We start from the raw sequence: 26144 nt of genomic DNA, 5'->3' as shown, positions 1-26144 counted from the left end.
TATGTAATATCGTTAACAAAATCTCGAACTATCGAAATTGAAATGAAATTTGTATGATGACTCCGTTTATTTTCCAAAAGTTTCTTTACCATTTGTGATAGAATTTTTGTTCTTTGCGAATATGTATGAATTTCATATAAATTTCAAATCGTTGCATTGCTTAAAATAATTAAGAAGTTTCGCTTCCATCCCTCCGTCTGTTTATAAGTTCATTAAAATTCATAAAATTAAGATTTGGTATTTGTACAATGGAATTTATATCGTGAATGGTTAAGAGCCAATAAAACTTAATGTAATTATTATAATTAAAGTATATATTAAATTAAGCAGCAAGAATTCTAAAAAATACGCGTACGCTAACACAACCTAAGTATGAGTTGTAGTATTTCATTAATTTGTAATGAGTGATACTTCAAGGTGTTCCACGATCGAAGAAAATCTTAGCGATATCTGCTTAATTCTATGCACGAAATCCAAGCGACTAACGGAGCACGAAGATACTATATCGATCGAACCCGTGTATCTCTCCCAGTCTGTAACTTCCTTGACCAAGGTGTGTCTATGTATAAATCGTAGTGGTCGTGTAAGAACACAGCGAACAACCCTGAGAAGGAATCGAATCACGAGTCCCGTTCCTAATTATGCCGTAATGAAAATAAATCGTTACATTTGTACGACTGTCGTGTTCCCTTAGACATTTTCGCGAGATCATTCTCCTCCTTCATTTCACCCTTTTTCCATCGACGAGGAAAGGATTTTCTCTTCCTACCGGGAACTTCCTGATCGTCTTCTTCGGCTTCCGCCACGCCACCTGTTTGATTCTCTCCAAAGTACACTCGCTATCTATTTGTCTATTTCGGCGTTTCCACGCTTCTTTCCTCCCCATCCGGAAGTCCGCGACTTTGACAGGATTCAACTTCCAGCTAGTAGTTGGCTCACCCCGTCGCTGTCTCGCTTGAACAATCAATTCCAATTTCACGGGAATCTCTTTTAAATTTTGCATTTTCCGTGTTTCGCCTCAGGACCGTCGCGTCGTCTGAGGCTTCCTCCGTGGCCAGAGGTATCCGACAAACAGAACGATACAACCTGGCTGGAGCGACCATCTGCATCAGTGTTTCCCAACCTTTATCAAGTCATCTCACTGACTTTTTATGATAGGATAGATAATCCGTAATCTTACCTCGAATTCGTATAGAAAGGCATTTTTAATAGTCTGATCAAATAATTAAAATAATGTAAGACGTTTAATATACAGAGCGTGACAGGGCGCGTGTTACAACCAAATATTTTTACATGTGAAGCCTCGCTCTCGAAAAAGTACATGTCAAATATACTACTGGATTAAATACATTCAGAGAGAAGATCTGGATTTAGGTACGACAACACTAAATTGCAACACCTTTATGTTTATTTGTAATATACCAGTAAGAGCAGCAGTATTATAATTATAATAGTAATAATTATAGCGCAATAGCTATTATGTACAACCAAACAAAAAACAAATTCTTATGTCGTAAGTTTAGGAAAATATTTTACATAGACGCATCGAATTTAAAACCGCTTAAAACGATGAACGACATTCATGTTCCCCTTTTTTTTCTTTTTACTTTACAATCCCCTTAGAACATCTTTCGTCGTCCTTTATACGGAAATGTACAGTGCTCAAACGCCACGAACACATCCTTTTTCTTTCATGATAAATTTACATATATACGATAGAAGAACGTTTATAGTAAAGAATAAATATATGTATATATGTGCACTTAAGTATCTCTTAACAAGTTCTGTCACCAATTAATCCTTACATATTATGACCACTATCGATTAAAATTGATTGCTCGAAAAATCGGTGTTCGATCCTTGTACTCACGCTAAAAAATCATGCTCATTCACATCAGAAACGCTTGTCGAATTAAGTAGAAAGAAGACAAAATAAAAGAAAAATTTATTATCTAATACACGCGACACAAGGGTACCTGCGATCGCTACAACAACGTTTCATGTCGGATGTATGGTACAATAAGGTTTCTTTCACGCTGACCAGCCATTGTAAGCTTTTTCAAATAACAACGAGACAACATGGAAACTTTACATCGACAAAGTAGAAGATATTTTCACTGACGTTCTTATTAATCTACACTCCTTTTTCTTCGTTTCGTGTTCCCCTAATCATAAACTTGTGTATAACGTTACAATACGTAAAAGAATGTTAATGTTTCGCACAACACCGACACATATCTAGCGTACTACAATCCCCTTAATTAACTAAGACCTAAAGATAACGATATTGGAGAACTTGTTGCGAGATACGAATTGCATCTGACTTCGCTCTGTACAACGGCGTTATCCGTAGAGAGATTCGAAACGGTTTTTTTTTGTAGATTACCAGAAATCACAGATCGATCGAATGAAATTTCAACAAAAACCAAATCATCGATGGTTCCTCGAGTTTAATATACAAACGTGCGAAGCTCAGAAAGAAAGTGCATGCAGGAATGAGTCTTTGACTCGTTGAAAAATCGTAATGAAAATTTCAGCGATTCATCTCGCGAAATACACGGCGAAAAATTTGAATCCTGTTTCCACAAGTTTGTCCATTGTTCAACGTATTATGATCAAAATCCGTCCACGAAGAAGAAATCTCTTTTTACGTATCGCGAAACAAGCGAACAAAGGAAAGGAAGGAATATTCACCGAAGGCACTCCAACTTGTTGCGCCCAGGAACTGTAGTCTCGCTATTCTCGCGATGTCGTTAGATACATATAATCGTCGTCGCCCGAGAAAAAGAACAATAAATAAAAATCGTATGTTTCAAATTCAATCAATCGAATACTACAAACTCTTCATCTTTTAAAATTTTCAATGTGAATGATATTACACGAATCCACGATAACGCAAGTATCTACGATACAAGAAGGAGCGTATAAGCGTATACTCGCGGCAACAGAAAGATTCGTTTTTCCTTTAGATCTCGATAAAAAATTCTATTTTATTCATTTATATTTTCATGATCTATTATTCCTTTCCTCTGTGCTCTTCATATTCCACACATGTTATAATAATAAAATCTCGAACTCGTTTCTCGCGCTTCCATTTTTTCGCTTTCCTCTCTGACCTCGGGGACACGATATACTGCATACGTTAACCTTCCAGGAAAGGGAATATAAATATATTTCACGGGATCTGGCCCTGTACTACGACGAGATTCAGTCACTAGTTATCCCGTTTCACGTCCCGATCCTCCAATCCCTAGTTACTCGTTAAAACCTAACACCTGACCACCAACTGGCGTCAAAATACTCTCCCTGTGCTCTCACCTCCCCCCTCTCTCTCCATCTATCAATCTATCTTTCTATCTATGTATCTATTTGTTTCTATCTCTGACTGAAGGATGAGCCTTTTTTCAAGATACTTGGATATCGAACTGTTCGAAAATAGACGTATTATTCCGGCCATGTATGGTCCATGTTGAACGATACGATCTCTTCTCCTCGATTTCAATTGTCAGCAAACCTCGAGGTCTTCGGTTCCAAGACGATCTATTCGCAGATGCTGCCGCGCTGAAATGCCAACCTCTTCTCCTGGACTATCCTGACTATGCAATTGGCATGGCTCGAGGCGTTTTAACGTTTCTCTACTTGTCCTGACAGGATGTCGTTTCCTTACGCGTCGTCTCTGTAGCCTCGATCACCTCGAACCCTTCCGATGTAGAGGTATCGGTGGATGATCCATTGTCTCCGATCTTCGAGGAGGAAGCAGCGTTCCTAGATACCCCCACCTCCTCTATTTTCGGTTGCGTGCTCGCCTCCGCGTTAGTGTTCGAAGCTGTTGACTCCGTGAGATTCTCTGTCGCTAAGATTCAAAGCAATGTTCAGCAGATCCCGGTGTAACGATACTGGGAGAAGCGATGCATACAAAAAGCCATGGGAAGATTGGAAAACGAAATTAAGTGAGTAATTAGGCAGTAGAACCGTGACGAGCTGGGATCAAGATGAATGGAAAAACACGGTGATACATTTAAGTAAGCGTGGCAGCGGGCGTGAAACATTCTTGACATGCTAGATCTAATTAACCCTTTGAGTATTCGTGTCCCGAATAATCTGAATATGAATATATTTCCTATAAACGATGCAAGATTTGCCATGATCGTTAGTACCAGTATGATGATTTGTGTGGACGATATACATATATATAACTTAAAAATTGTTCTTTTATGGAAGACCCAAGTATTTGGTCACGAATTGTCATGCCTCCTGTGTTGCCATTGTGCGTAAAATTTTATAGCATAGGAATAGGTTTTCTATAAACATTATTTACTAATACATAGTTGGAAAGAATGAAAATTTGATCAACAGATAACGTGCTGATAATTGCTATCGTTTGTTCACACAATTGTATATTCGTTCAAGTTAGTATTCGAATTGATCAATACCTTACTAAGGTAGGAATTATTCGTTTTATTCGTAACTTTGCTTATACTTTCATCATCAGTTTATTTACGTAAATTGGATAGAATTAAGAGAGACGCATGGGTACGAAAATAAATGAATAACGAAGAAGATAAAAAAATATTTTGTCGTTCTATGTGAGCGTATCAAACAGCAGCGTTATCCGACTATGATAATGAGCGAGTTGTAAAAACAAACATCCAACTACAAAGTGTCTTTTATGAAAATTAATATTACATGGCGGATCAATGAAATGTGACCAAGGTATTTTTACGAATTTACATTCACTCAGTAAAATCATTCTCAGTCAGGATTCGGAAACAAAAATAGGTATTTTTGTTCCATAAAATGTGTGTTACATACAAATCATTATATCAGTAATTTTAATATAATTTAATGGAAAAATTAGGGAAGAATCGAAATACGTACAACTGTTCGTTTCTAATATAAGAGAAGGAAGATAAGAACCACTTTGCAATCTAAAGTCGCATCTAAAGTAGCTAGCTTGATAATCGTTTTTATTTTATTATTATATATTATGTACTATATATCATATATTATATATCATATATCATATATTATACATCATATATTATACATCATATATTATACATCATATATTATACATCATATATCATATATCGTATGTCATATATCGTATATCGTATATCGTATATCATATATCATATATTATGTATTACATATTATATATTTTATATATATATATATATTATTAATCACAGTGACTGTAAAATATTCTACCATATTCATTATTTCACGATGAATTATTTGCAACAGAAATATATAAATTATATAAGTACAAATACTATTCTATGAATCCATTTCACTCGTTGAGAGAATTATGGACTGCTCGAATCACGGAGAAACATGATAAATAGAATTAAAAGGGGGGAAACTAATTGGTGCAAAGCATCAGTGCGAATTGATACATGATCATAAGGTACCGTATGCTGAATGATACAAACGATTCCTGAAGTGACAACTAACTGTAGCAGGAGCTACAAAATGCACTTTCAACGTTGTATAATGTTTCAAACCGCATAGTTTTAGCAGTATACATGCATGCGTTAAGCACACGATCTCGGAACAACAAATGAAAATCAAAGGTGGTGTGTGAAAGGTCGAGGTGAGGAACTATGTAAGTGGTAGAATTAATGGAAATACGTTTTCTGTTTTTATCGAAAATATCCGCTTCTGCGCTTACATGGTTTGCCATTTCTACTCGTACATTACAAAGGAACACAAAATGATATATCTAAATTATCATCTACTTCTACCTTCGTTATTTACCTTTGTTATTTTGTTCTTCGGTGGACGAAGGGGTTGCTATTGTGATTTCGACTCGTTCCTCTAAATGAACAACGGAGGCGGTCGAATTCGACTCAGCTGGCGGTGGACTGGTCGATGATGTTTCTTGTATCGGTTCAGGTTCTATGACACCTGCTGACTCTCGTGCTGGTGAAGGTTCAGGTGTTGCTTCTGTGCTAGTCAGTGCCCGATTTAGACTAGGCGAAGGTTGTTCCGGTGAAAGGTCAGCCATGCCAGGCTGTGCATGATTGCGGAACAGGAGGTGCTGTAATTGAGCCTGCTGTAGGATCACGGGCAGCTCGTAGTGATGGAAGAAGTATAGCATCGAGTGCTAAAATTGGTACAAAAACGTGGATAAATAAACTGATTACTTTCTATTCAGCTTTTTTAATAACTTTCTGTGAAAAGATTGCATAAAGGCTGAGTCTGTAATAACCCTATAATAACTGACTCTAATTGTATGTCTCTAAATCTCGACCAAAAAATTGAGATGATAATTTAAAAAGTCTTAGAAAGCCTACGAGATTTCTTCAAACGGTAAACGGTGTCCATTTTTCCAACTGGAATTTCGTTTTCAATAATCGATTAATAATCAAATTTAACATCATTGATTTGATGGCTTATTAAAACTACGATATTTAGTTTGTGAATTTGTGGCGGTCACTATCGATAGTGTTAGATAGAATATAGGTACGAGGCACACGGCCTCGTGATATCGGCTGTTCAACGAGGTACACGCCTGTGTGTGTCGCTCCTGCCCAACAAATTTATATGGAAATTCACCAAATTTGTTCTATACCGTTTCTCTCGTTCTCTCCGTGCCCTTCGAAAGCTTTGCGTCATCCATCTCTCTTTATCCCTCTTCATCATACTTCCGAACTCACCGCCTATCGCAATATCCTTATTCAACTGTAGTTACAAACATTCCACGCGTGTATATGGGGTATAAATAATTTCATTGTTACCGTAGAATAAATAAGAAAATTTCTACTGATACAATGAAGCAAGATTGGCCATTTTTGCTCCATCGAAATTCACCCTCCATTGCTAACATTGACGAAACTTGATTGGCCGAAATTGGCATAAAACTGAGAAAGTACGCAATAATTATTGTCTCTTGAACATGGTAAATAATATCAAAATTCTATGATGCACTCGAACATCTTTCTACAAAATATCTGACAACAGCTACATTTGTCGTCGTAACGTAATTCATCATAATTTATATAATAACAAATTGCTACTTTTTCTGAAATGTTTGTCGATAAAATATATTTAGAACATTTGTTGTACACGACTGTTGTGCAGGTGACAAGACAGAAAGAAACCTTAAGGTTAGTTCTATTATCTACCTTGTACTATGCTTTGGAATACTACGCTTTTATCCTACCCAATGATATCCATTTTCAGTTGAATGATCGATTCCATAAGTTACGTTGGTCAAGATAACACGTCATGTTAATCAAGATCCGATAAAACATTTACAAAGATTACTGATAACTTAGAAACAATAAAGTTTCAAGTATCTATTACCAAAGATGATAATGCAGTCTTTACAGTCCTAAATATCATTTTACGTGGATATCGCTCTGATCATTGAAATTTTTCAAAAAAATTTTTAAGTCGATTCGTGGAATACCAGTCGCGGATTAATCCATAATTAACAAAGGACAAAGACAAATGTTCTCTCGATCCTTCATTTTCGCATGTTCTCGACGAATTATCGAAACGATATTGATCGATACGTTCGCGTTCGGAGCGACATACAAATGTAGCCAAGATTCTTCCAAGTGGCCCAGATTGAAGATCCAAAAAGAAGCAACGTCGAAATGAAACGCGTAAACCGATAACTTAAGAGAAACGAAACAGTAGAAGAAAAGGATGAGAGAAAAGAAGGGGAAAACCGGAGAAAGAGAAGAATTGGAAGAATGAGACAAACGCGGAGAAGTTGAATATAGAAAATAGATATCTCGAGACATCGGGCACCTGTCGTCGACATGAAGGAAATGGTACCCACGGTGATTCGTCCGATATAACGAAACGAATTTGCATCGTTTCAGAAAAAAGAACACATCTATGCGAGTGATAGAGTTGAACCGAGACAGGCTGCCATCGGTTAGGTTCGAGGAAAAAGGATGGCCAGGATAAAACGATAGCTAGAGTGAAACACGTTACCGAGGAAACCGGATTTTCGTTTCCTGGATAATCAACGCCGATGACATCGATATCGACCAGCATATAATCACGCCGCGGGGCTAATCGTCCCGATTCTCTCACCTATATAGAAAAGAAGCGAATGGTTGGATGAGTGAGGATGAGGATAAGAGAGAGAGAAAGAGGGAGGGAGGGAGAGAATAAGCGAGAGCGAGGTAGGAGTCAAAACGATTCGGTTTAACCGATCATGTCTTGTTGCCCGGCGGGTTTTCGAATTTTCCCGTGGTCTGGCTTCTATTCATAAACTCGTTCCGGGGAAATAATTGCCGATCGTTGCTTGGCCGGCTGGTTGCTCTTGTTAACGAGCACCGCTTAACTATCGGCTGATATTAATCGCGACTAGGACAGGAGTAAGTAACTTAATTTCAGCGCTCGAGGAATATTATCGAAATTCGCGATAGCTAGATCACCTGATGATTAACCGGTCATTGAATATAACCCAAGACGAATACGAAAATCCTCGAGAAAAATATCGCTTCTGGAAAAATGATTTTTGAAATAGTAAGATAGGTATGTACTCTAAAATAGTATTCGATATACAGTGTATGTGATTTAAATAGTTTAATATTCTACATTAAACTACCTCCATCGAATCAAGCGATATTCGTACGAAAATTTATTTGCATTTTTTCATAGAGGTATTGTTAAATTAGATATGTTGCAGATAAAGAAACAAAAACTTTGAAATACTTTCACGTTAGATTTAATTATCGATTTATTTATTATTAAATTAGATTTAATTATCGGCTATAAAGTGAAACAAAAGCTATTAAGAAATGACGAATACTTTTTTTACTTTTTTCTTCCTCTTTTTTTTTTAAGAACAAAGATATTGGATTTGATTTTTATCTTATTGGCGTAGTCTCGTTATTCATTTCAGATAACTACTTGACTATGTATTGCTTTTAAATGTACTAATTTTGGGCTTTTTTAAACCATTCAACAAAACAGAAAATATTTGAACGCGTTATAATTTGTTCCACATAATTTTTCATAAAACGATATTTCTTTATTAATTAGTTAAACATATTTAATTATACATCAAACTAAATACGATCGACTTACCGTTACGTGTATCAACCATATTATTTTCTTCTAAAAATATCCATTTATCCGCGTAAATTCGCGATCTGCTCGAGATTATTACGAATTCCACCGTACTTTTAATACGCGATGGTGTCATAAAATGAATATTCCTTTTGTGAGCATATAACAGTCGAATCTGTTATTCATTCGTATCTTTTATCGGCTAATTAGCCGCTCCATTACACTTTAATGGTATTTAATTTTTCCACGCAAAATATATATACAGTACATACCGAACGCAATTATTAACGCAACAGCTAGCTATTGTAACGCCATTAGAGTAATAACTGTTAATACGCCCATCGCGATGATCTAATTATGATTCATTGCATTATCAAAATACGCTATCGAATCAGATTACCTAGGATATAATTGTTGTACTGAAAAATTTACTTTTTGGAAAATTCACCAATTTCATTTACGAAAACGAAATGTTTACGACTATATAGTTAGTCTTTCTCATTTACCGATAAAATAATGAAAGGAAATCAATTATCAAGGTATGCTATATCGTTCATTTAATTTAAAATTTCTTCAGTAAACTTGAAATTTGCAATCAACAATTAAGACAATTACGAATGACTAATACACATACGATGCGAAGTAAATACTGATTCGTAGAAAGACATGACGAAATATTGAGTTATACATTTAAAAAAAAATTGCAAAACATTTGTATTCGTGTTAAATCCGCTCTTTATCAGATCTCCAAGAAACAGTAATTTCGAGGTGATAATGACAATTTCATCATCCATTGTTCTTATGAACTAATCTAATCAAACTAAATGAAACATACTCATTGCAGAGACTTAACCAAATCTTAGTCTCTTAATCGAAGATATGATCTCTTTTTCTGACAAAAGACAACATATCTTATGATACGATTGAATATGTAGATTAGATATATAACTAAATACATTTAATAACAAATAAATTTTGTATTATTAACGTATATCGATATAGAGCTGATTGGTTAATTATTACAACAGGTATTGTTTTCGCAAAATATTATCAAGCCAGATGCAAGGAAAATTATAAATAACATCCGTGGGGATAAATAGGATTACGAATATCTGAAAATTTTCAAGAGTAAATGGACTCGATTCTGAAAGTTATAAAGATGTATGTACAATGTATTCGGAGAGAGAAAAAGAGAGAGAGAGAGAGAGAGAGAGAGAGAGAAGGAGAGAAAACTAAAGTAAAGGAGAAAACTAGAACTGAATGGTATTTATGCCCGCTCACTGAAATCCTAAGTTGGCATTAAATTATTCTCATTGATTGAACTGTCAGGTGCATTGTCCTGGTCGCGTTTACGTAACTTAAGTTTGAGCGATGGCAGGGTCTAGACTGCAAAGCAATGGCTCTTCATTCGCTATCGTTACTGTCAATAGCAGAACTTTCACCAGAAGCCACTATAATTCCTTGTAAAATATTCGTCTTTCGTTTTATATCGTTCGAACTGACGGAAATCTATCTCTGAACACCTAATTATTAAATCTACCGCGAAAAGAACTCGGCAATATAGCTCACTATACACCACTATAGACCACGACTCTTCTGGATTGCATAACACCTCTTTTAATTTCTAATAAAAAGTAGCTATGTTGTTCTATTTTCATTCAGATATTATAACAACGATTCAAAGTTTTAATCAACTTTGCATAAAATCTGTCTTTAGATAAAACATGAATGTGAAAAAATGTAACTAAAATTTTGTTCATTCGGTTACACTTATTTGAGTCACAATTAGTCTTTCTCATCTATCAAAACGAATCCACCCTGTAACGTTCCCCGTCATTATGGTTCTCATCGATTTAATTCAGCCGGCTTCAAACGTCCAATCGAACAAGCTCTCGACCGCACAAGAGAGAAAACATATTTTCACGCACGACGAACATCCGGGGCTAAGCAATTTGAAAGGCAAACACATTTGCAGCCCTCTTGAGAAATTCACGATCGATGTCAGAAAGGAGTGATCGATCGGTAGACGGTAGACGCCAAAGGGGAAAAGTACTCCGTGACATAATTTCTAAACGCGTGTGCTCATTGTTTGTGCAGAGTTCTTTGATAACCACCTCGAACGACCACCACTGTTAAGTTCGCCAGGAACATTTATTTGGCCGAGTACTTCTCAAGTAGGTCGCAAAGCATTCTTGATTAATGCGCAGGTTTTCAGTACTAACGAGAACAAGTGTTCTTGCGCTTTCTACTTGTATTCCTGTTGAAACTGCTTACGATTATTTTACCATCCACGGCGACTGCTCGTTTGCGTCTTAATCCAGAAACATTTTACCCAAGTACACGCAATGCTAGACTTTGAGATATTCTCATATTGTTCTCTTGTTAAATCGGTATATTTTAGGACTGTTTAACTAAATCTACTTTCTTTTAAAAAATTATTAACAACGTCTAATAAACGTAAGTCTATCGTATCGTATTCTTTCTTTGTGCTTTTTAATTGTTAAGCAAGGCTACTGAAGATATACTACCGAAAATTGACTGAGTTGCGAAGAAATGAAGAAAATTATTTGCTTAAAAGTGTATCTTAAGCGACGATATCAGTTGAATCATAAAATAACAATAATAATAGTGTTTATTTGTAATTAACGGGTAAGAAAGCATGTAGTTACATATTACTACAATTGGCGATTAATGATTACGGACCGTGTTGCAAACTGATAGTTTGAAAAAACCTAAAGATTTACAAAACAAGTCAATAATATTACAAAACTAGTTAGCAATTATGTATACGTAATATTTAACAATTTGAGGTAATTAGTTGGATAGGGTTCGGATTTAAAGAAAGTAGAGAAATGTAGAAGTTTATACTTCGTGTAAGGTATTAGGGAAGATGATCATGCTATGGTGCGCCGCTGCTCAACGGTCAATAACTCAGACGGGATTGAATAGTTTCGTAATCATGACAATACTAAGACATAGGTGTATTAGTTAAATATGAGGCGAATCTAAGAAACTTGGCTTATACTGATTCTATTTGGATAATCTGATTTTTGTATTAAAGAGATCAAATAACAGAAACGTGTTCAAAATGAGGACGAACTAAAGAATTATAGGAGCACGGCGTACGTAGTGCAGAAATATTGAGAAAAAATTTAGCGGTACGATAAATAAAGTGAAGTGTTTTGTATGAGGTATGAATTACAATACTTGTTGGCAGTGAACTTGAAAAGAAAGGTTGTTAGAAAAGAATATTCCATGAAACGCGAATGCGGTTGACGATGGATAGGTAAAGGCGAGTTTACGATTGAAGTGAATTATATTGCGTTTGGAATTGTTAATTTCTAATCTGTTTCTGGTGCATTATTAAGTAAATCTATCAAGATCCCTCTACAGGATAGTTGCATTTTTCACACACGCAATTACTCGATAAATCTTGACAAAAAGTAACATTTTGTTGTGCAAGAAGACAGAAGAGATATCATTTATAAAGAAGATAAAAATTAGCGGACCAAAATGGGATCCCTGAGGGATATCTAAGAGAACAGCAGTTGGCTTCGAGTAGCATTCATTAAATTTAATAATTTGAAGCCTGTTAACGAGGTAACTATACTGTATAGCTAGGATAGGTTAACATTGAAGCCGAGGGATTTAAGTTCTAAAATAAGAATTACATGGCTAGCAGAGTCAAAGGCTTTACATAGACCAGTATAGATCGAATCCACTTGTAAGCCATTCTCGATCAAGTTTGAGGTGAAATGTTGAACCAGAGACAAAGTCATGTTTTATTTGTCAATTATTAAATTTTTAAGATACAGTGGGACGTGATTAATAAATTTCGGTTGCCTTTTATGGTCTGCATCTAAACATTGATTGATTAATATTATAAGAATGAAAATTTAAAACAAGATAGTATTACAGTAGAAATTTGTATTACTACATGTAAACATTGTACTTTTATAATTTTTATTCTGTGAATATTATTTCGTAAATTTCTACTCTCCATAGTCATCGAACAATATAATATGCAAGAAAATTCTTACACCAACCATTTATCAAAAAAGATACTTACCTGTATGAAAAGCCAAGATGTAACAAGGGCCAAGCTGCTGTACTGCCCATTAAATCGGTAATGATATGCGTAGAAGGAGAAGTGATAGAGGTAAAAAAATCTGAAACAAAAATTATTTCGTCTATAAGAAGAAAGCATGCGGTTTTACTTTTATGTATTATATCGTATTTCTATCAACAACAACGTTATTTAACAGATTATATAATTCCCCGATATTTACAATATAGCGGTACTCGTGTAACAACATGGAGGCTTTATCGATCAAATCATATCAGGTTCCTGCTTATTGAAATATCAAGGCTGGCACGTTATCTGGGACGTCATTAGTATGACTGGAAAATTATAAGTAATGCCACATTTACAATTTTTCTCATGATTAAATTTTTATACATAAAACTAAACGAAAATTCCGTCAAAAATTAAAATACGAAATAACAGTTTCTAATAACAACATAGCAATATATCATTTACAACATCGCCGTTTAGATAAAAGAAACTGATAGTACATTTAAAACAATAACGATTTACTTAATAATAGTGATACTCAGTGAAGAATGATTGCGGAAAACATTTAATAATCAGATTTAATAAATTATAAATGATTTATTATTCGTAATCGTTGCAGTTACAGTAGAGCAGAAATATTATAAAAACACGTAAAGATAGCTACGTAGTAATGTTACTAGCTATTAAGTAATGACCATCTATTTATTATAATTTATCGAAACGTTTTTGTATCGTTATAGACAGGTTATTTCGTTTACTAACGTCCATGGGGTAATAAAATATTTTTAAACCGGCGAAACTTTCCGATTTCGCGTCTCGAAAAATCATAAAGTTCTTTCTCATCGCGTCAAGAATTAATCCACCTCTAGTTTATGGTAAATAAAACACAGAAACATTTTATCTCTTAATCTTCTTCTAACTTAATTACTTGTTACGGTATTTCGTGCTACCGCGTTCGATGAACAAAGTCGCAAAGATTTTTCTTCATAATGCTTGCAACTGTCCGAAACAAGATTTTAATTTGTTTGTTGGAAAATTTACATAGTAACTAGCAATTTATAAATTCATTATTAGAGCAATTAACTTATTTTACTAACTCAAAGAACGTTCCATTTATTTCTTACCTCTTAGTAAAGAATGAGAACCACTGATCCATAGAATATTGAAAGTTTTTTCGTGCCAAATTTCGTGTTTTCCTCAATGATCATAAAAAGGACGTAGGATGACTTTTTTTACTTTCCGCCTCATCTTACGGTGGCCCTTGAGGTGATAAGGGAGGGGTTGTAATCAAGTGATTTTTACGAGTAGCTGTTACGGGGTAGCCAATATTTGCGGTTCAGGGTGGAGTTCAGAGTGCAACGCCAACCTTAAGTGAGGAAGAGGTGGCATGCGAGGAAAATGCCAAGAAAAATGGTTATCGTATACACCCTCGATAAATAATCTGACTAATTTCCTAACATTTATGTTGAAAATTCCTTTAACTTTCCGTAGCGCACCGTGGTAACCCATAAAATTTCTAGTAAATCTGCAGAAATCGCGATCCCAAAAATTTCGTTACAGATAGGGATGTATCTACTGACTAATTTACGCGATGCAACGCTATTTTTGCATAACATTTCCTTTCCCGTTAGCAAGTTATAAAACGTATAGGAAATAGTAGAAGAAACGTCTAATATCGAACATTTACGATATCTTCCAAGTTTAACGAAAATGACATGTGTCATTAATCCTTGACAAGCGATACGCAGAAATGTTTGTTATATTCAACCGATTATCATTATGCCTCGGGTGTGTTTTCATGAAAACTTTATGATGAATTTAATCCTGAAGTAACTAATTTTACATATTAATGATAACGTGATAACCACGTTGTAGCGAAGTTGTTGCATAATTATATTTGACGTTCTGTATGAATATTAAATATATTCAGTTTAAATAGTTATAATTAATCATATGCAACGTATCGGAGACCTAGGAAAATAGACTACAACGCGAAAATGCTACGAGCAAATATCCTTAAACCATCGGTCGCTAAATTTCATATTATCATTTATAAATATAAAATAATCAGCGGCATAAAAGAGAAGCAAGAATACAATATCAAGCCGATCTTATCACTGACTTTATCATTGGTGATAACAGATTAAACTTTACACATGTTTGGAATACATTGGTAGTCGTTACTTAAACAACGACTATTTGTCCATAAACGATTCCATCTCAACGTACAACTCTGCCAAAATATTACATCGTGCGAATTTATGTACGTCAAGCAACAGTCCAAGAGCATTCTGCATTACATTTTACGGTGCTGTCAGTCGTAAAATACAGTTTAGGCGTCCGGTCCGTTCCGATTTTCGGTTTAGTACTCAAGTTACACGAACATCTAGTACATCGAGATAATCAGATCAAGGATATATAACCTAGATCACACAACATAACAGGTGCAAACCTTTATAGTTTTCTTTCGTATATAATTCTGCAGAAGCAATGAAATATCTACAGAAATTGAAGTATTTCATTTCCCCAAGCATATTTATTGAAAAAGTAATATTTTTGGATATATCAAGCAGAATGATAGTTTAGTAACGGATATAGAAAGAATAACATGTTTATTATTATTTTAATAATAAATTTACCTCTATGATATTAATTCGCAACATCGATTAGTTTAGAGTCGATGAACCAAAGACACTATATTTGAGTAGATACTGCCAGTCAGATAGCCTTGGCCAGACAACGAGAAATTCGTCCGAACGGATGATACATTCTCTACGTTTGCATAACAGGATAATTCGATTTTAACGTAAGCGCCGAAAAAGTAGAAAAAGTGGAAAAGCATAAAAATAGGAGGATAGAGTGCAGAAGGAAAAAGGATAAGAAAGAATGCACGTTCAAAATCCCGAGTTACGTATTCCGGGGACATAGCCTCTAAAGTGTCCCACGCTCAGGGAACCGCAACCATCCGACGACGATTCATACGTCTTTCCCGAGAATAGTAAAGGTAAAGAGGGGACTGGAGACTCTCCAAACGCATTCTGAATTCAGTGAATAGCACTGCCCCTTCTCTGGATCGCGAGAAGGGATACCTTCGGACCTTGACGTAAGATTTCTACAAGTTACCAAGTTCCGGTCCATTCCTTTGAATTTTCTCGTGCGATAAATCCTATCATTATCGTATCAGCTGTTTGTCTATGTATCTTTAAATGGCTCGATGATTCATTTATCGATACACTTATATGATATCTATAAATATTGATAAACAGAATATATCTATAAATTAATAAACAGAAGTAAATTCTTTTATTAGTTTGAGAAGTAAGCTACGAAATATTCGTTTAATATTGATATTTAAGAAAATCATGGTTTGATAAAAATATTGAAATAGAGATATAACTGTAGATTTGTAATTTGCAATTTGCAGTTCATCGTTTCCGAGCAGTGAAGATTTACGATGCAATATAGGAGTCTCTGGGTGGAGCAGATCACACGAAATGGTTTCGCCAGGGTGTACTTTGTCTTTCGTTCACTTTCTCCAAGGGCTCAATTCATGATAGCCCAACATACCGACAATGGATTTACGATACACACCAGCCGACAGTTTCCTATAAAATAGCCGCTCTGAAATATCGAGATGGCTCGTATTTAATTCACTTCGGGCAACATTTTGCGTAATCCGGAGAATAAGGAACAAACAAACTTCTAAATATACCAGTAGACTTGAAACAAAAGACAACGTTGCGTAACACTGATGCGGTTAAAAGAAAGGTGGCTTTCAATGGACGAAACGGATATCCTTCAATGTTTTTCTATACAATGATTCGGAGTATTATCTTCTTCTGCCAGGTATATTACCAGACAATTGTCATCACTTCATAGAAGCGACAAAAAGATAAAGAAAACTGAAAACCGGAAAAAGGAAAACGGCAAAGTATATTGTGATGATGTAAATATAAAAAAATGGATGGTATTAGATAGAGACAAAACAGTCAAGAGAACAAAAAATAAAGACGAACGAGAAAAAAAGAAGAAGAAACAGAAAAAAAAGAAGAAGAAAAAGGAGAAGTAGAGGAAAAAGAAGGCAAGAAGGGCTATTCAATGGGGGTGTGACCGTCTCCATAACTGTACGGTCCACTCGACTAACGTAAGTATATTGTCAATCAATCCACGGTATAAAAGCAATCTGAGGTTCGGTCGACGGGGTGGCAAGATCCCGTGGGGCGTGGATGGGCCGGTCGAGCCAAGGATCTAAGGAACAAGAGAAAGAAGAGTAGCTCTGGAAAGGAAGAGAGTAAAGAGTGCAAACAATCCCCCCTTGGTCCTAAGAGAAGGAACGAACGGAAGAGAAAAGTTGATAGAAAAGGAGAAGTTCTTTACTCTGGCCACTCGAAGGGCCCTGCCCAACAAGTAGGATGAAACGAAACTCCTGCCAGGCTCTGATACCTATACTTATACTCGGTGGGCACAAGTGTACGTGCGTCGCGGGATATGTGTGCCGTATATAGCGAACGACCAGCGTAACCAAACGGATATAGCCAATGCTAGGATATATCTAAAAACGTTGCCGGAAGACCTCGATGTTCTCGGGAAGGTGACGTGTCCTGCTCATGCTGAGTTCCGAGTGCTAGGAAAATATATCGATTCGACCAGCGGAAGAGACAATGATAGGAATAAAGATACTTAGATTCATGGACTTTCTTTCGATAGTTCGTTTAAATTTATCGATGACTAAAACGGGCATTTAAAATTGACTCGTTTCAAGTCTGACGAATCGGCCGTTTCGATTTATAAAGATTTTAGTTAATTTTCTTTCTTTCAAAGAACAGAAACGTGACAAGATTTTCCGATCAATCTAATTTGTATATAGCATATTTTCCTTTAAGAAGATGCTCAAAAAAAGAACAATGATGAAGAAATAAAGGCGGCGATACCGACAGAAATAGCTCCTATCTAGGTAAGATAACGTAGATGACTTCAACCATGCACCAGCAAATAAGGTTACACATCCCTTATAACCCGACGGGAAGTTGTCTCTGCAGCGTCCAACAGAAAGTGGGCTGGAGTAGCGGAAAATGAAATAATATCGGCGCAAACACACGGGACTGGACGCCAAAAAGGCCGTGGAGAATAAATACGTAAGAGAGTTTACGGATGTAACGGTGGGAAAAGGATATTGAAAAGAAGAAAAAGAAGGAGGAGAAGAAGAAGAAGAAGAAGGAGAAGGAGGAGGGGGAGAAGAGGTGGAGGAGGAGAAGAAGGAGGAGGAGGAGGAGAGAAATTGGAAAGCAGGGAACGGAGGAAAGACGAGATACGTCGTGAGATCGTACCACGTGGCAAAGCTCTTTGGATACCGCAGGTTTTTCGACGTTGAGACGGCCAGCAAATCTGGATAATGTATTTACAGAATCTTACGTTGTGACCCGTCGCAGTCACGTAAAAATTGCTCGTACCATCTTTTTACCACGTCCTCTAGATCCTCGAGCTCGTAGTTTTCATGATAAATTTTCTTATCGGATATTGAAAAACAACGAATGCGAATTCGGATTTACAGACTACCGTGACAATATAAAAAAGACGAAAAATACGAAATAAGATCTAAACCACTCTGTGAGAATTGTTAAAGCAGATACACGAACCTCATAAAATCCGTTGAGTGCGATAGAATGATCTCTTTCAGGCGTGTTGAGCAAGCAAGGCGTAGTAAGAATCATTAATCATGCGCTACCACCTGTGGACCACCTCGAGTTACACTCGAGAAGTTCGAAAGAGAGGGACGAAGAAGAATGGAGTGGCACGAAAGCAGCCTCCCAAAGCTCGTACCAGTTATTGTACCGCTGGCAGGTTTATCCGGCCTTTAATGCGTCCCACTGCATTATACCAGTTATATACAAGGTCCGTGCTGTAATAATACAGAATAGAACGTGGAAATTGTTGATTATTCCACGGGAGTATACCGGATTACCGTACACCATGGCGTTGAATGTTACATCATGCTTCTGGAGTCAGAAAAAATGGCCACGGTAGCACAGTTACGCATTCTATTCTACGAGGACCAAAACCACTTTTACAATTTTATTATCACTTCCATTTCGTTCTTGCGAAGAAATATTTGATGTTCCAAGAAACCTGATAGAATTCAAAGAACACTGATATTTTACATGTGTAAACCTGTTTAATCTATCGAAATGCAGTTAGAGAACTCCGGCGTAGCTAGCATCGTAGAAACCAACATTAAAATTGATCGAATCGAAATGGACATTAGAAACTTCCGATAGAACATCTACACATCTATATGTACATGAACATCTATATGTACGCAAGTCACGAAACTCAAAACTTTCTCTAAAATGCACGAGATGGTAATCAACTGTCCCAAAGGATCACATCGATTGCTAGGGAAACGAGGATTCCCTTACGCATTTACGAACTCGTGACGGTCTCGAAGCAGATTCAGGAAGATCGATGATACGATGATCCGATAACCGTACGGTATGTCGTTAATATTTGATCGCGCTACGTCCAGAAACTTTGCGGTCACGCGTTCAGTTTGACGATCGCGATCCTTCCACTCACGGGACGATCGAATGTGTAATTTCCTCGCTATCTTTAATGAACGATTATTTTTAAAACCCAAACTGAGAAATATATTTTTCGAATACGCTGGTTAGTGAATATTTGCGCCGAATATTTGTGTACTTTCAGTTGGTTTTCTGAAAAATGAGATTGAAAGAGCGAAATTAATCGCAGAGAGAATAACGGTTAATATCTAAAGCAGCTGGTGTAGGTTAAAGCTAGTTTCCATTAATACACACCAGCAAAATAAACCGTTTTATTGTAGGTGTAAAAAAGCTTTCGCGACTACGTCGATTGCAAGTTAATCGTTTTCCGTAGGTCGGCTTTTACATCACCGAATAAAGTAAAATTGCTTATTTTCCCAAGACGATAGAAGGCAATAGAACCATAAAACGCGTCTTTGTAGGCAGCATAGTGACCACTTGGAAGCGGTGGTGTGTGGCTGAATTAGAGTTTAAGAGATCGCTTGCTAGAGGCAAGCTACTCGTGCAAATCGTCAACGGTCTCAATTGTGCGAGTTTCCATGTCTTTCTAAACGATTGTAAATACTTTCGAACATTCGAACGAATTTAACACGTTCACTCTTAAAATCGATTTACGATATCCCGATTTTTACACATCTTTTTTCACTTGAATTTGAACATATAAAGATTAAAATTCACTACATTAGAATCCACTTCGAAAATGTCTAAATCGTGATAATTGTTTGTACAACAAACACATAGATTCTGTTATTTACTGGCTCTTGGTTTAATAATATTACTAGCCAATAAATGAATATCGCACAAGATATGTAAAATAAATATAACATAAGACACCCTCTTTGCCTCCCTTTTCATGGTAGACTCGTTTTCTAAGTGCGTTGAAAAAAGCCAATCGCTAGGTGGTATATGGAATGACACAAGCGGTGCATTACGTTCCACTACCGGAATTTCACTTGTCATTAGATGACTTTTATCGCGTAAAATCGATATCAAAACCTCGTACCTTTTTGTTCACTGAATAAGAAGCACTTCTTCTAATGACATTAACAATCGATCAAAGATTCAAATTAATTACGAATCTGTCCTATAAAAGCATTTTATATCTCTGCAAAAATATCTTATTAAGGAAACAAATATGAACTGGTTAACCGATGAGCGTTCACATTAGCAACACAATCTCTACGAAACGAAAATAAAAAGAACACCATGCATCCGGTAGATTGCTAGATAAGCCATTTTCATGGAAGCATAGCAGAGGAGAGCAGAGGAGAGCAGAGTCGACAACGGCTTTCGTTGCGACGTGATACCACTCCACTAATTAGACATTAGCGCAACAAACAACCCCAAGGTACCGTGTACCTTGCTTCCACCCTGTCAACCACCTCCAGAAACCGCCCCAATCCTCCGGGCGGAATGCTCAAGTTACAAATTAACTTGCAGAGATCATCCGTTTCCACCTCGACGCTCACCGACGCCTATTCGGATCTCTCAGAGTTCGCTCCGGTGGAAATTCAAACACAGACAAAAAAAGAAAAGCGACACGATCCTGCGCACCCACGACTAGTGCTCTCTCCGTTAATGTATTTTAAATCTGCAGTATACGGCCGTGAAAGAGACTAAATCCATACTTTGAATCAATCTTTCTTACAAATATAGCATCAAAAAAATTTTCGAAAACAATTATATTGTTTGCTTGCTAGAACAGTGACAAAAAATCAGCAATTTAACATAATCGCACGATCAAATTATATTATTTAAGAAGAAAAGTGTGACGGCTTAACCATTTTCGAAGATTGAAAACTTCGAATAACTTAACTTACTTACTCGCGTTTCGAGTAATTTATACCTTATTCTTATCGTGAAAAAGATAGAAAAAATATAGTAATAACAATCCTACAAATTACAAACCTACAATCAAGTCAATTGCAAGGTATCGTTAATCACGACAAGAGGTCTCAGAATTATCGTTTTCGCAATTCAGGGCTACAAGAAGGATGACGCGTTAACAAGTAAGAAACAACTCGATTGCACAAGATATTTTCAATTTGATCGCTCCGACGCTCTCGTAATTTCTTCCACCTTTTTTTCGTCATTTCTTGTTTTTCTTCCTTTTTTCTTTGCCTCTCGGTAGACTAGACAAGATAACTATGACAAATGACGAATCACCGAGGCGTTTCGATTACGCAAGAAATCGGAAAACTAACGAGGATTTTATCGATATGCGAGAGCACGACAACCATTGAACCCCATGGAAACGCCGCTTGTGAGCTATGCTACAATGCTACATATCTTCGCGTTCGGAGGCTCCGGGTGTTAAGGTTCAGACGAGAAGAAGGAAAACGGGAGAAAGATGGTGAAGCAGCTTGTAACCAGAGAGCCGTGAGAAATTCGAGAAAGAATGGGTGGGTCGAAGGATACCAATTATGAAAGAAATCACGGCTGATCGCGTTTAAGATGTGAAATTGCGTCCATTTTTGCCCTCAGCTTCATTAAGGACTTCGAATCAGCGGTAGAAGAGAAAAGAAAATAAAGCTAGAGGAACATATTTTTACCATTGCTGGTCTTTTTAACAAAGCTATTGTTCTCTCATAGATAAAGAAAAACGTCGTAATCATTAGTTAGGAGATACTTGTTATGCCAGGTCTTCTCATAAAATGATTTTTACGACATAAATTCCGAAAAAACATTGCAATTCATTCGACGGTTGGGTTTTAATTCTAACGAAGAAACAAAGAATTGTCCCAGCTGATCAAGTACACGCAAGTTTGCGGCAAAAGCGTTTCGAAAAATACCGTAGAAGTTAAAGAGCAGAGGATAACCGGATTTTTATAATTGAAGGAAGCTTCGACCGTCTGGGTGTGACCGTACCCTGGCAACCGAGCCAAGGCTTTGCCTTCACCGAACCTTAGAACTGCAAGAAATGGTAGAGGGGATGAAATTGAAAAGAGGAAAGCGGAAGAAGAAAACGGTAAGGGAGAGAAAGAGAGAAACGAAGGGGAACCTACAATGCTCTCTCTACTTCCACCGATCTTCCCTCTCCACAATCGCCCCTTCGTAATTAACCTCCATTACGGCAGTTTTCTGTTACTCAGCCATTCCTGTCCGAACAGTCCCCTCCTGTTAACCACCCCCTGTTCGATCCACCAGAGGGATAGAGTTGCCTGTTTCCTAGGAAGCAGTAGATATCGGTTATAGTTTATTATTCTTCTAATGGAAAGCAGCAGACATCCTCCTAGTCCTTCTTTCCTCCCGCCAATCCAGCAACCACTCTTCACCCCGTTCATCGTATTCATCGTCGTCGATGTCTACGGTATGGTAGTGTCGTAATCGTCTTACGCTTTCCGAGCAAGCTCCTAATTATCGCGAACTCCGCCTCGAGATACATTTCCATGGATATCTGGTACGGAGAATTGCGGATTTTCGGAGTATGCGAGATAATTAGAATTATAACGAATAATTGGGGGTCGCGACTCATTGCTTGAATAAGCTTTAACTTTGTCTTTTGACTGTCTTCTAACCGGTGAAACACTGGAGCCGGTTCGCAATAGCCTCCTAATTATCAGCAACATTAACACTTATATGAATTTACGTAATGAATAAATTTCACGATTTCAATTACACTCGTGTCAAACGCGTATACGATACGTTACTGAATATTTTAACGCTACAACTAACGAACTAATTCTTCGCAGTAATTTTATAGATACATAATATAAATCATATACTCTAATCTATAAATTTCGGTCAAACTTTTTCCAATTAAATCGCAAGTAAACGCTAACGATATGTGATTCGTGGCGAACATAAAATTGTCTGCTCCGTGACTGAAGAAATTGGGAAAACATCGCGTAACTATGGTAGAGCAAACATCAAGGAACTAGAGGAAACTTTGGAGTATCCGACAAGATGAAGGAACCATGGCGAGAACTTCTTCGGCTGAAAAGCTTCCGTATCGGTATTTATACGTTAAAGGGTAGCGAGCCGGAGGGTGGAGGAGGAAAGGGAAGCACGGCGCCATTACTATGCAAATAGATTCAGAGTGACACGACGAGAATGGGCCATACCCCGGTGCACCTAACTGGCGCCCGTCAGGACACCATTTAATAGTGTAGTTTCGCCTGCACACGCCGCCGCACTCGCCAACCGAGCGCCACCCACTGGTCGAGCCACCCACATCAGATCTCCCCGCACTCTCCGTACCTCTCGCTTCCGCCATCGCAACCACCAGGCCAGCGTCACCAAGCCCCCGATACAGGTAATGAAATTGTCCATGCATGAACCGACGGGGCGGCAAACGTTTGTTCTGCGATCGAGCGAATACGTCGTTGCGTGCCTTTTGCGCAGCGAACCAGATTCCCGAGGATTTGCAGGAATTTCAGGTACACAAATGAGTGCCTATACGGCGCGTACACGCTCACGCTAGAAACGCGATCCGACACGACGTCACGGTTTTGAAACGGGTATATGGCCATAGCTAGGTCGAGAGGAGACGGTGTCGGGACACGTAATACTACGTACACAGAATCCCAAAGGATGGATGGAAATAGACGTGATAAAAATATAAACGAGATGATGAGAGACGAATCGCGCGAGCAACACGGAACATCACGAAATTCCTCCACGGTAGATTTGCAGGCCGCTTTTGCGCATCCACCGCTGCTTCCGCCTCTGCTAATGGCTTCCGTTTCGTTTCGTTTCGTTTCGTTTCATTCCATTCCATTCCTTCCTTCTTTTATTTATTTAACCAGTGCTGCTGTTCGCACGGTAAGATTTCGTCTTCCTCTGGAAGTATAGCAGGACGATGTTTAACAGGAAAATGTACATGTGTAGACTTTGGATTTTAAGGTGAGGTAAGGGGTTACGAGAGAAATAAGTGTGTGCAGCGGTGGAAGGAAAACTTTCGCATGAATTTTTTTTTATTTATCTACAAGAAAATCACGCGGGGAGAATATGATAAGCCCATTTCTGTTGATTTTCTAAGTTTGATATTCTTTTAAAAGAGGGTAAGTATATATTCCGATATAACAGAATCGAAGACTACTAGAAAAATTATTCGAGATAGAATTCTATAGCTTTAATTTCCAAAATTGCTTTGCGACAACAGCTCCTAATTTGCCGCTTTAATTCGTTTAGACACATTTGAACGCATTATTATTTTCATTACTTATGCATATAGAACGAATCGTATGTGGCACGGAAATAAAATTGATAAAAATATACACAAGGTGATGAGAGATGGATCACGAGCGACAACACAAACATCACGAAACTTTTGTACAGTAGGTTTCCCTGCTTGTTTGCGCGCGCGTATTGTATTATCCGCTGGTTTGTTTTCTCTTTGTTTGACCACGTGCGATTTTTAATATAATGAATCCTTGCGCGAGCGGTCTGTACAAATACAAACCTATGATTTTAAACATTACACACGGACATGTGATATCAAAAACCAGATGTAAAAGAACATGACGTTCCTCCGTAACATTATACGTTAGTTTTATAAAACAGAGAAAGCAAGAATTGCGATCGATCTAGATATCGATTAAATTCTAATATCTTCTTCTAGATATATAAATTTAATATCAAATATCAAACATAACGAGTTTTGTTCGGTAATGTTCTGACGATTTAAATTATTTATACAGGATATTTATTTGCGTACGTTGTCGTAACTTGTAAAGCCTAACGTTGTCTCATTGAAAAATGATACATTTCCCATTAACCAGTCGTAGATTTTTCTGTTTAATTGCTGCGTTTAACTAGGACCAATACATGCTCGGATTCGGTATTTCGCTATTTGTTAAACGCTTGTAATGAATAATCCTCTTTCAATCCAACTTAATACTCCATAGAATTTAATATCGATTATCAAAAACGATAAGATCTTCTCAAACAATTCAATACAATAGTAATCTCTATTACCCAAATATTTCGCTATTCAAACATTCTATCATTTACACAGTGCGGTATATTCTTTCCATTGCTTCAATATAAAATTGATATTACGCAGGTGCTTTCGTTATTAACGTTGTCCTCGATCGAGCTAGAAACACGAGTACATATGTATATACGCTTCTTTATTTTCACCTTTATTTATCACTTTAATTATAATATTCTATCTATAACATGTATATTTAGATACGTGATAAAGATTGATAATTTTAGTATGAATAAAAGTGCTCGAACGGCAAGCCATGGTTCCCGAGTGCAACAATATTTTTCAAAATGATTGTTTCTGTTTAAAATGAGTGCTCTAAATCTTAGGGACGATGGCATACGTCTTGTAGACGCATGAAAATGTATCTCGCGATGAACATTTATAGTCTTCTCGCGATGGGAGCGATGCCATTTTGAATTACGCATACCATGAATAAACAGGAATTTCATTTTGACGATGTCGTAAAACTTGGTCCGGGGCCGTGTGTATTTCCAAACTTCTGCCGAGCCGATGCTTTTGATGACACACGAAATTAAAT

The 26144-nt window shown here is 37.0% G+C and overlaps 1 protein-coding gene across 1 annotated transcript in view; it reads right to left on the bottom strand.

The window, feature by feature from the left end:
• Nucleotides 1-1390: 1390 nt before the first annotated feature.
• The window catches only part of LOC126923334 (membralin-like), a 65276-nt gene continuing 40522 nt past the window's right edge, over nucleotides 1391-26144 (bottom strand). The window contains exons 11-13 of the mRNA XM_050736699.1: nucleotides 13109-13208; nucleotides 5761-6109; nucleotides 1391-3853 (exon numbers count right to left, since the gene is read on the bottom strand). Coding sequence (XP_050592656.1) covers nucleotides 3636-3853; nucleotides 5761-6109; nucleotides 13109-13208 — 667 coding nt within the window. The 3' untranslated portion in view covers nucleotides 1391-3635. The remainder of the gene's footprint in view (nucleotides 3854-5760; nucleotides 6110-13108; nucleotides 13209-26144) is intronic.

This window comes from Bombus affinis, chromosome 13 (assembly GCF_024516045.1).
Source record: "Bombus affinis isolate iyBomAffi1 chromosome 13, iyBomAffi1.2, whole genome shotgun sequence".
NCBI classification, from domain to species: domain Eukaryota; kingdom Metazoa; phylum Arthropoda; class Insecta; order Hymenoptera; family Apidae; genus Bombus; species Bombus affinis.
The sequence above is the reverse complement of the archived record's forward strand: the minus strand, read 5'-3'. Positions and strand labels throughout refer to the sequence as shown.